Here is an 11,661-nt window from a genome sequence, read left to right as displayed (position 1 = left end):
CCAAACAAGATTTTAAATCTTGCATAAATTGTGACCAAATTAACGAACGGATATCTCTTATTCGTTTAATTTCAAGATTTGGTGTTCCCTGATAATATTGATTTAAATAATCTGACATAACTTCACCGGAAATAGCCTCATCGCTTAAATAAATAACACACATTTCGACGTCCTTTGCCAATTGCCACGTACATTTTTCTATAGATCTAAATTGTCTTTCGAGTTCTTCAAATACAGGATCCACTGCAATATTTGTCAAACCTAAACTAGCAGATAGTTTCGTACTTAAACGTGTTGACATCTTCGCAACGGAATGCATATTTAATTTAGCCATTTTTCTAATTAACGTATTATCATTGTCTAAATATTTCAACACTAAATCTTTTCGACGTTTATACTCGTTAATGTAACAAGCCACATCGGTCATCGCCTTCCATGCTTCTTTTACAGATAGTTTATCTGGATGATCATCCTCGGTACACTAAGAATATTTCATACAAAATTTATAAATGGAATTAATAATACTTATATAATTATAATAAATCTCACCTTTATTAATTCAAACAAAATAAGAGGATATTTTAATATTCTTTGTACGGGTTTTATAAGAATGGAACTCATGTCAAAGCAAGCTATTTGATAACGTAATGTCTCAGTACCCTTGTTAAATACACTCATAATTTCTTCATTATTTTCATACTAAAAAATATATAATTATAACTATAAATAATAAAAAAGAAAAAAAAAAATATATATATGTATAATCTACGTGGTATGATATTGAAAAAGTTATAAGATAAATTACGTTGAGTATTAACCTTTTTTAATAAAGCAAGCGCTGCTTCGTGATTTCCACAGTACTTCACATATACAACGCGTAATTTACTTGCCATTTTTGTAAAGCACGTACCAATTTGCTGTAATTGCTCGTCACATCCCTTCATAGCTCTTAATATCTCATGTAATAATTCTTCTGCAACTTGGATAATTTCTAATATGTTTCCAAATAAAACATCAACATCTATACCTTTTGCTTTAAGAAAATCAGGATTAGATAGATTAAAAGTTTCATAAGTTAATGTCAGATCACGAACATACTCTTTTTCTGTAAGCACTAATTCCGATATAACGTTTTGCCTTTGATCCGCTTTTTTTTCATTAATATCTATTGATATTTCAGATGCACATGCATTATCGAATGTCAAATCTTTGTTACTGTTCTGCAATGGCATACGACCAGGAGCAGGTACTGGTGGTGCTGGTCTATGAGGTTCTGAAAGTCTTTTTGGTTTATATTCTTCATCTGTTAATGAACTAGGCTTGTCATCTCTTAATACAACAAAATCTTCTAACAGATCCATTGTGGAATCTGTATTGGGTTCTGATATTGGGCTTGAACTTAAATATCCTCTTGGACACAAACCAATTTCGCCATTAACGTTCTTTACATTAATCCAATTTTCATTAGCCATACTGATAATAGTTACAATATCGCCTTCTGTTATATTCAAATCTCCATCCATTTGTGCTTTAAATGTATATTCCACTTTGGCCATTGTACCTGGTTCTAATAGAGTATATTCTGTGCTATTGTCTTCTTTATTAAGTATTTCTTCTTTAGCTTTCATTTCTGGACAATCTACTACAATATTGACATAAGATATTGGAAAAATTCCTTTATTATCATCGATAGAACCTTCCATCCATTCCGAATCAACGTGTTTTATTAGATGTACTATTTCCCCTACTCCAAAATTTAATTCATTTGGAAATTGAGCATTAAATGGATATAAAGTTATGGCATATGGTTTAACGTCGAATGAATTTGCATTATCGTCGCGATTATTATCTTCTGAAACTTTTTCTTTGGACGTAGAAAATTGTGGAAATAAGTCATAATAACTTGGTGCAGGATCCTCCTCTTTATATGACTGTACCGAATAACTATTGGAAACATTATTCTCCACTGAATTAATATTGTATAGAGACGAAGGTAAAACGTTTTCTCTTGAGACACATGTATCGGTTTGATCGCTTGTCTCATCATTCATATAAGAGATAAATCCTTCTGGAAAGATTCCATTTCTACCATCTTCCGTAATTCCACGACACCAACCGTCATCCAAAACTTCTATCACAGTTACTACTTCACCTTCGTTTAAATCTAATTCTTCTTCCAATTGTGCCTTCAATGTTGCTTTAACTCTTCCTTTTTTTCTTATTGATTTCTTATTACCCGTTCTCTAAAAATAAAACCTAACAACTGCACATCTTATTTTTCTTTTAGAAAATTTTAATTAATATTTCAAATAAATTATATATTCAATTATATCGTTATATAAAGTGTACCTTTATTAAATTTGTATCTAACTGCCACGTATGAGTGGTAGGAAAAATTCCAACTCTGGAATCTATTTGTCCGTAGTACCATCCTGATCCAACTTCATGTATTCCAATAATAAGATCACCTAATAAAATGTAAATATTTAATTGATATTTAATATATTAATAATAATTTCATATCATTGTATTTTTTTTTTTTTCTTTATTTTATTTTTTTCAATTATTACACATTACCTGCTCCAAATGATAAATCTCCAGATTGTTCCCCTGCAAAGGCAGCTATTGATACAAATAAACTTTGGGTATCTAATAAGAATGGAATTTCAACTTTATGTAAATGATTCAAAGGAAAGTTTCCTGTTTTATTATTTGATTGTCCGTAACACCAATGCTTGTCAATTACTTTATGTATCTATTTAAGCAAAAAACATAATAATTAAAAATAATCTGCTTTCTTAAAATACATTTAAAAGAAAAAAAAAAAAAAAAGAAAGAAAAAAAGAAAAAAAGGTTAGTCAAATAATTACCAAAAAATGTTCTCCCTTGTAAAGACTTAATTCTCCATCTATAGTTGTAAAAAAATCATGTAAAACCTTTGTCAATGAGCCACTTTCCATATTTTTCTATCGATATATCTTCTCCGTAAGTTTCGTATTTTTGATAAAATAAATTGCATGTAGAACATTGACAGTTCTAATACGTTTGATAATCAATCTTATCAACTTTTATTTTATTTCGAAATATATATTTGTATAAGATTATTATGATTAACGATACAACGAGTAAAATTCTAATAAAATCAATAAATTCGAAAATTCGAGAATTTTGTATAAAACAACTATTTATAATTCGTATCAAAAAAGATTGCATTCATACGTAATACGTACGTACGTCTCGGTCGATAAGTAAAATTCTATGAAATAGTAATTAAACAAATGGATTAATTAACGAACGAAGAGAGAGAGAGAGAGAGAAACATTATTCACAAATATATCAGTTGTTCATATATTTTAATAATGATTAAAAATGAATACGAAAATGAATATAAAAATTATGACGGGATATTTATTATTGTATTTTGCCAATTATCGTTGGTACTTTGAAAACATATAATTTTTTAATCGTATTTATCATCTTATTAGAATTTATCTTCTCATTAAGATCGACACATTATGTCATAGTATTAGAGTTTGTTTGAATATTAATTATTTTCGTTAATTTAAAATTAAAAAAAAAAAAAAAAAGTATTAATTTACAATTTTTATATTACAAAAATATATCGTCGTCGTTGTTAGCCATATTTGTTTGGTCAATAAACGACAGTTAATATCTCTAAACATAATGTGATACTTCTCTCAGCACAATATATACCGTTTGAACTAAAATACATTAAATACCGTTAGGTATCATTGAAAATGTCTCTAGGAATTCGAAAAAAAGAGCGGGAAAATATTACTTTATTTCTTTTTCTTTTAATATTTTATTTTTCTTCTCCCGAGATAGATATTTTATCAATGATCTTTAAAATTAGAAGAGATTAAATTTTTCTGCTAAACGGAAATAAATTTATCGGGCGTCGTTACGGTAGAATTATTTTGTTTCACAGGAATATGTATATGTATAGGTTGGTATGAAATTGATGTCGACTGACAGATTTAAAAAAAAATATACGATTTTAATCAAAATAATATTCATCAGAATCTACACATTTTTGCAAGTTTCTTTTTTTTCCCAATCGCAATGGCGTAAAATTCTATGTTTTAGAACCAATGAATACTTTAAATCCATTTTTGTAGCAATCTGATTGGTGAAGATTTTCCCTTCCAAGTAATGGTCGAGATATTTGAAAAAGTGGTTAGTCAGTTGGTGAAAGTTTCGAGGAATATAATGGATAAGGTGGAGTTTCATAGTTCGATTCGTTTACTTTTTGTAGACGTGTTCTTCCGTTGTAGTGTAAAAAAAAAAAAAAACAAAAAAAAAGAAGAATTGGGTCCTTTCGATTGATTAAAAGCAGATTTTTAATTGTTTCAATTTTGTATGGATTTTGTCAATTTCTTTTTTTGACAATACTTTTTCGTTGTAACTGTCTCACCTGGATTTAAGAAATTACAATGGTAAATTACCATTTTTGATCATCAAATCTCGTCACCATTATTTTCTTTTGGTGCAACTTCGATTTCGGAAAATGTTTTAGTTTTTTTCTCGTGATTCAATCGTTGTGCAGACAGTTAATTGTCATAAATCTATCTATTTTTCGTCGTCTTGTAACATGCTTTTTATTTCATACAAGAAGTATAGAATTTACATCATTACGATGACTTTTTTGATTTTCTTTTAATTCACGTGCCATCCATTTATCGAGCTTCTTCGATTTCCCTAGTTTTCTTAGATGATGAATGACAGTAGAGTGACTTACACCTACCACCTGTGCAAGTTGTCGAGTCGTTGCGTGTGGATCGGCTTCAACCAGTGTCTTTAATTAGTCGTTGTCAACGACAGAATGTCGTCCACGATATTCTTCATCTTCGAGGCTTTCATCTCTATTTCGAAATTTTTTAAACCACCGATGCACTGTACGTTCATTTACTGTATTCTCTCCAAATGCGTGATTAATATTACGAGTAGCTTCGAAAGCTTTATGACCAAGTTTATACTCATCTAAGCACATTATTCGAATTTTCTTTCTGTCCATGTTGAATTCAATAGTTTGAAATGAGCACAAATTAATAACAAAAACAAAACCACATTTACTAGCATATAGAGTGATATCTCAATTACAAAATGGTAATATATAATAGAGAGAAAAATATCTTTGTTAATTCAAATATCTAAACCTCAAAAAATTTGCAAACTCAAAAACTGACATTATTAATTTCTTAACAATATAAAAGTAAGAATAATAAATAACATAAGTAAGAGTATTTGTTGCTTTAATCCGCAATTACTGTTAATTATTTTTAATAATTAAATTTTATTTTATAACGTCTAAAATATTTTTGTTTTCGTCTTATCTACTCGGATTCATCATCAAGCACCATCTAGCGCCATACGTACTATCTAATGTAAAAACATCAAGTAACGTCGGTATTATAGACAATAATGTCTCTAGAAATTCAAAATGGATGGGAGGGAAAAAGATTATTTTATATTTATTCGAATTAAAAATAAAAACTTTATTTTTTTCCCTTTTTAATATACATTCGTTTTTATTCTCTATAAATATTTATACGATTAAGATCGTTTTGATTAAAAGAAAAAATATTAACTTTTTCCACTAAACGGAAATCCGTTTATAGGCGTCGCTATAATATTGTTACTTTACTTCACAGGTGTATATGATATAAATAGGAACATCCGTTGCTTTAGTTCGCTTTGATCGTTCATTATAAGGTGTTGGTTTAATAAATTCGAGGTTGCACATATCGCATATATGGTAAGTAGTACTTATAACCAAAAACACAAGGAACGTGGAAATGAAACTTTGTGAGAGATTGTTTCTATATTAATTCATTTAACTTTTGATTTAATTGAATTAATCAAGTTAATATATTTGTATATTGTTTTGGAAAGGTAGAACAATTGATTGAGATAAGAAGATCAAGCGACGTGCTTTATAATGGCAGGATCCATAGAGATTCCACTTCGTGATACAGATGAGGTAAACAATAATATAATTAATATAATTTTTAAATACTCATAAACATGTTTCTCTTTAATTTTTCTCTCCCTTTTATGATTTAATCGGTGATGTGAAATTTCAAACTCGTTGGGAAAAAAAAAGTCCCAATGCACCAGAAATCTAAAATAATCTGACTAAATGCTTAATCTTTATTTCATCGAAGCTCGATGAGAACTCATTTGGAAAAGTTGAACCACGACTTTAATTCATGTTTCTTATGTTTCTTTATATGTTTCATAAAATCCATTTGATAATATCATAAATATAAGTATAGCGTTTTAAAAAGTATATTCATTTTTAACTTGTATGAAAAGATGAATAAACTAATCTTGCTATAATTAAATATACATTTTCTCTCCTCTCTCTCTCTCTCTCTCTCTCTCTCTCTCTATCTTTCTTTTATTATTTTGAGATCTATTTACAAACATTTTCTAATCTTATTCTAGAACTTAATCGAATAAATCAAACTTGATATATTTCTTTCATATTAATGCTTATTTTATACATATAATGTCGATATATATATATATATATATATATATATTTTTAGGTTATAGAACTTTATTTAGATCAATTACCTGAAGGTGATGAAGTTCTTGGTATATTACGCCAAGAACATGCCCAACTCAACATCTGGGTCAATTTGGCCGTACGTATCTTTTGATGATAAAAAATTTTGATCGAATAAAATAAATTATAGGAATAATATATTATATTAATTCTTTATTATAGCTTGAATATTACAAACAACATAAAATCGAAGACTTTATTAAAATACTTGAGTCTTCGCGAATTGACGCAAATATTGATTATCGTGATTATGAGAAAGATCAAATGCGAGCATTGGATATGTTGGCGGCATATTATGTACAGGAAGCTAATAAAGAGAAGAACAAGGATAAAAAAAGGGATCTTTTTACTAAAGCAACATTATTGTATACGACTGCTGATAAAATTATCATGTATGATCAGGTACGTGTAATTTATTAATTATTATTTACAATATGTCATATCGATAATTAATATCATCATAGATATTAATTATTTACAAATTTCTTTCTTTATTGATTTCTTTTTTTTTTCTTTTTTTTTTTTTTTGTCCTTTTATATAGAATCATCTCCTTGGTAGAGCTTATTTCTGCCTACTTGAAGGCGATAAAATGGAACAAGCAGATGCGCAATTTAACTTTGTTTTGAATCAATCGCCTAATAACATTCCCTCTCTACTTGGTAAAGCTTGTATCGCATTCAATAAAAAAGATTATAGGGGTGCGCTTGCATTTTATAAAAAAGCTCTGAGAACCAATCCTAATTGTCCAGCTGCTGTGAGATTAGGAATGGGACATTGTTTTATGAAATTAAATAATCAAGAAAAAGCGCGATTAGCATTTGAGAGGGCATTACAATTGGATGGACAGTGTGTTGGAGCATTAGTTGGACTTTCAGTTTTGAAATTGAATCAGCAACAACCTGATAGTATCCGTGCTGGTGTGCAAATGTTATCTAAAGCATATACGATCGATTCGACAAATCCCATGGTGCTAAATCATTTGGCAAATCATTTCTTTTTTAAAAAGGATTATAATAAAGTACAACATTTGGCATTACATGCATTTCACAATACAGAAAATGAAGCCATGCGAGCGGAAAGTTGTTATCAATTGGCTAGAGCGTTCCATGTACAAGTAAGTATAATTAATTTTATAAAAATGAATTATAATTATATACTTGCTATATGTTTATAATATAAATCCGATAACATTTTTTTTTTTTTTTTTTTTTTTTTTTTTTTTTTTTTTTTTTTTAGGGAGATTATGACCAAGCTTTTCAATATTATTATCAAGCAACACAATTTGCTCCATCTGTTTTTGTATTACCTCATTTTGGTTTGGGTCAAATGTACGTTTATCGAGGTGACGCAGAAAATGTAAGAGAATTATTTTTTTGTTTTGTTTTTAATTTGAATCTAAATTATGTCAAAGCAAAAATCAATTAACTTTTATTCCAAAGGCAGCACAATGTTTCGAAAAAGTTTTGAAAGCTCAACCAGGAAATTATGAAACAATGAAGATTCTTGGTTCACTATATGCCAATTCTAGCTCCCAATCGAAACGTGATATTGCTAAAAATCATCTTAGGAAAGTTACAGAACAATTTCCAGATGATGTAGAAGCTTGGATTGAATTAGCACAAATTTTAGAACAAAGTGATCTTAATGCAGCTTTAAATGCATATGGAACGGCTACAAGGATTTTAAAGGAAAAAGTTCAGGCCGATATTCCCCCTGAGATATTAAATAATGTAGGTGCTTTACATTACAGGTATGTATACGTTCATATTTAAAATTATTTTAAGATAATATCAATGATAAGATAATTCTATGAAAATGTATATATTATATTTTTAAGGCTTGGCAATTTGGAAGAAGCTAAAAAGAATTTAGAAGAATCTTTAGCGCGTTCAAAAGCCGATGCTTTACATGATTCTGTATATTATAATTCAATAGCAGTTACAACTACATACAATTTGGCACGTCTTAACGAAGCACTTTGCATTTTTGATCGTGCTGAAAAATTGTATAAAGATATTTTAAAGGAGCATCCAAACTATGTAGATTGTTATTTAAGACTTGGATGTATGGCAAGAGATAAAGGGCAAATATACGAAGCATCTGATTGGTTTAAAGATGCTTTAAGAATTAATAATGAACATCCGGATGCGTGGTCCCTTTTGGGTAATTTACACTTGGCCAAAATGGAATGGGGTCCAGGTCAAAAAAAATTCGAAAGGATTCTTAAAAATCCTACAACCAGTACGGATGCCTATTCTTTGATAGCTTTAGGAAATATTTGGTTACAAACACTCCATCAAAGTGGAAAAGACAAAGAAAGAGAAAAAAGACATCAAGACAGAGCATTAGCTATGTACAAACAGGTAATAAAAATTATTGATTATTATTATTATATTTTATTGTTCTTATATATATATATATATATATATATATATATATATATATATATATATACATACATACATAATGTAATTTGATGCTTAACTCTTTTTGTAGGTATTAAGAAATGATCCAAAAAATATTTGGGCAGCAAATGGAATTGGTGCGGTATTAGCACATAAGGGTTGTGTCAATGAAGCTAGAGATATTTTTGCTCAAGTGAGAGAAGCAACGGCAGAATTTTGCGATGTATGGTTAAACATTGCTCATATTTACGTAGAACAAAAGCAATACGTTAGCGCTATTCAAATGGTAATTTTAATCATATATTTATAACATAGATTAGTTGAGTATATAAAAGTTTTATTAATATAATATGATTCTCTTTTAATATTCTGTTAACAGTATGAAAATTGCTTACGTAAATTTTATAAATATCATCACGTGGAAGTTCTACAGTATCTTGGTAGAGCGTATCTCAAAGCTGGAAAATTAAAGGAAGCAAAATTGACCCTCTTAAAGGTATAATATTTTTAAAAATATTAAATAATATAATAGGATAATAATAATAATATTTTTATTACAGGCTCGCAGAGTTGCTCCCCAAGATACTGTTTTGCTATATAATATTGCATTAGTATTACAACGTTTGGCAACACAAATATTAAAAGATGAAAAATCAACGCTTACTACCGTATTACAAGCAGTACATGAATTGGGACTTTCTCACAAATACTTCCAATATTTATCAGCCCATGGCGACAGAATGGAGCAATTAGCAGAAACAGAAGCACGAAAGTGTCAAGATTTATTATCCCAAGCACAATACCATGTTGCTAGAGCAAGAAGACTTGATGAAGAAGAAAAAACACTTAGAAGAAAACAAGAAGAAGAAAGGTAAGATCTAAGTTATTAAAAATAATATAAATAGAAAATTAACTTATAATTCTTTTTTTTTTTTCTTCTCTTTTTTTTTCCTTTCTATTTCTTTTTTTAATTTATAGACAAGCCTTCAAGATGCGTCAAACGGAAGAACAACGAAAGTTAGAAGAGATACGTCGTCAAAAAGAAGAAGAAATGTTACAAAAAAGACAAGAATATGTGGAGAAAACGAAAAATGCATTGGTATTTGGTGAAATGCCATCAGAGAAACCTGGAAGGAAAGGTAAAAAAACAAGAACTGATCAATATATTAGTGATAGCGGAGGATCTGGAAATGATGAGGGTAGAGAAGAAGTTCCTAGAGAAAAGAAACGTAAAAGGAAAGCTAGCGGTGAGAGTAAAGAGAAGAAAGGAAGAGGTAAAGGCAAACGAAAGAGAGATCTGGGAAGTGGAGACAGTGGTAAGAGAGAATAATATATATAATTATTTATAATTGAAAAATACACAATTTTTTTTTTTTTATCGTGTTACATAATATATCTATTTTTAGGTTCAGATAGTGATCGTCCAAAACCTAAGCGTAATAGGAAAATTGGTATGAAAAAAGATAAGTTTCGTAAATCCATATCTGATACTCCGAAAGGAAAGATGCCTTTATCAAAAGAAACAATATCAACCAGTGAATCCGATAGTGATAGCGGAGGTCTTAAAATTGCCAGCGGGTAAATATATATATATATATACATATATAAAATTTATTACAGATTAAATTTAATTTTATGTTAAACTTAATATATTATTTTTACAGCGGTGAAAGCGATAACGATAAACGGCCATCAGGAAGCAGAAGAATTGTATCTGATTCGGAGGGTTCACGAGCTTCACGTTCTAGATCACGTTCTAGATCACGTTCTAGATCAAAGTCAGGAAGTCGTGCAAGAAGTTCGCGATCTCGTTCACGTTCACGTTCACGTTCTCATTCTCAATCTCGATCTCGTTCACGTTCTCATTCACGATCTCGATCTCGATCTCGATCTCGATCACGATCTCCTTCACACTCAGCTTCACGTTCACCTTCACGATCTAAATCACGATCGGCTTCTAGATCTAAATCACAATCTAAATCACGATCGGCGTCTAGATCTAAATCGCGATCAAAATCGCGATCAAAATCGCGATCAAAATCACGATCAAAATCACGATCAAAATCACGATCAAAATCACGATCTAAATCGCGATCAAAATCGCGATCAAAATCGCGATCGAAATCACGATCTAAATCGCGATCGAAATCACGATCACCTTCCAGATCTAAATCGCGATCCCCTTCTAGATCTAAGTCACGATCTAAATCACGATCAAAATCACGATCTGCTTCTAGATCTAAATCACGTTCGCGATCGCATTCTGTATCTCGATCTCGGTCTCGGTCCCGGTCTCGTTCAAAATCAAAATCTGGATCCCAAAGTGAAAGTGAAAAAGAAAATCAAGAAAGCCAAAGAATTGTATCTGGTTCAGAAGGTTCTCGTGCATCATCACGCGCAGCATCACGATCACGATCACGATCACGGTCTCATTCACGTTCAGTCTCTCGATCACCGACGCATTCACGCTCTGCCTCTCGATCTCCATCCCGATCAAGATCAAGATCAAGATCAAGAAGTATTTCACAATCAGGAAGTCCTGATAAATAAATGTATATATTTTTCACATAGAAATCAATTAAGAAAATTTATAATAATGTTGTTTTTTATTGAATATTAATATTTCATCGTCCCATATTTCATAAGTATTAAAACGAACGTGA

The 11,661-nt window shown here is 29.9% G+C and overlaps 2 protein-coding genes across 6 annotated transcripts in view; one reads left to right on the top strand and one right to left on the bottom strand.

The window, feature by feature from the left end:
* LOC124427637 (dynamin-binding protein-like) overlaps positions 1 to 3,271 on the bottom strand; it is a 7,839-nt gene extending 4,568 nt beyond the window's left edge. Inside the window, exons 1-6 of one of the 3 annotated variants that reach the window (XM_046970809.1) lie at positions 2,871 to 3,271; positions 2,578 to 2,755; positions 2,350 to 2,468; positions 819 to 2,243; positions 550 to 699; positions 1 to 481 (exon numbers count right to left, since the gene is read on the bottom strand). The exon at positions 1 to 481 is cut by the window's left edge and continues 140 nt beyond it. In XM_046970809.1, the coding sequence (XP_046826765.1) occupies positions 1 to 481; positions 550 to 699; positions 819 to 2,243; positions 2,350 to 2,468; positions 2,578 to 2,755; positions 2,871 to 2,960 (2,443 nt within the window). In that variant the 5' untranslated portion in view covers positions 2,961 to 3,271. Of the gene's footprint in view, positions 482 to 549; positions 700 to 818; positions 2,264 to 2,349; positions 2,469 to 2,577; positions 2,756 to 2,870 lie in introns of those variants that run through there. The other 2 variants (XM_046970810.1, XM_046970811.1) reach the window with 2 other exon arrangements.
* Positions 3,272 to 3,985: 714 nt separating this feature from the next.
* Positions 3,986 to 11,589, top strand: LOC124427636 (RNA polymerase-associated protein CTR9 homolog). Of its 3 annotated transcripts, none has more exons than XM_046970807.1 (15): positions 3,986 to 4,916; positions 5,673 to 5,776; positions 5,918 to 6,001; positions 6,573 to 6,671; positions 6,755 to 6,994; positions 7,135 to 7,707; positions 7,830 to 7,949; positions 8,033 to 8,343; positions 8,431 to 8,956; positions 9,090 to 9,284; positions 9,378 to 9,494; positions 9,559 to 9,869; positions 9,977 to 10,314; positions 10,405 to 10,576; positions 10,663 to 11,589. In XM_046970807.1, the coding sequence occupies exons 3-15, from the start codon at positions 5,960 to 5,962 to the stop codon at positions 11,546 to 11,548; spliced, it is 3,930 nt and encodes a 1,309-aa protein (XP_046826763.1). In that variant the 5' UTR covers positions 3,986 to 4,916; positions 5,673 to 5,776; positions 5,918 to 5,959; the 3' UTR covers positions 11,549 to 11,589. The 3 variants fall into 3 exon arrangements, with proteins under 3 accessions (XP_046826763.1, XP_046826762.1, XP_046826764.1); XM_046970806.1 differs by having other exon boundaries at positions 3,987 to 4,916; positions 5,914 to 6,001; XM_046970808.1 differs by lacking the exons at positions 3,986 to 4,916; positions 5,673 to 5,776 and adding an exon at positions 5,803 to 5,826 and having other exon boundaries at positions 5,914 to 6,001.
* Positions 11,590 to 11,661: the final 72 nt, after the last annotated feature.

This window comes from Vespa crabro, chromosome 10 (genome assembly GCF_910589235.1).
Source record: "Vespa crabro chromosome 10, iyVesCrab1.2, whole genome shotgun sequence".
NCBI lineage: Eukaryota > Metazoa > Arthropoda > Insecta > Hymenoptera > Vespidae > Vespa > Vespa crabro.
Note: the sequence above shows the minus strand (reverse complement) of the source record. Positions and strands in the feature narration are given on the sequence as shown.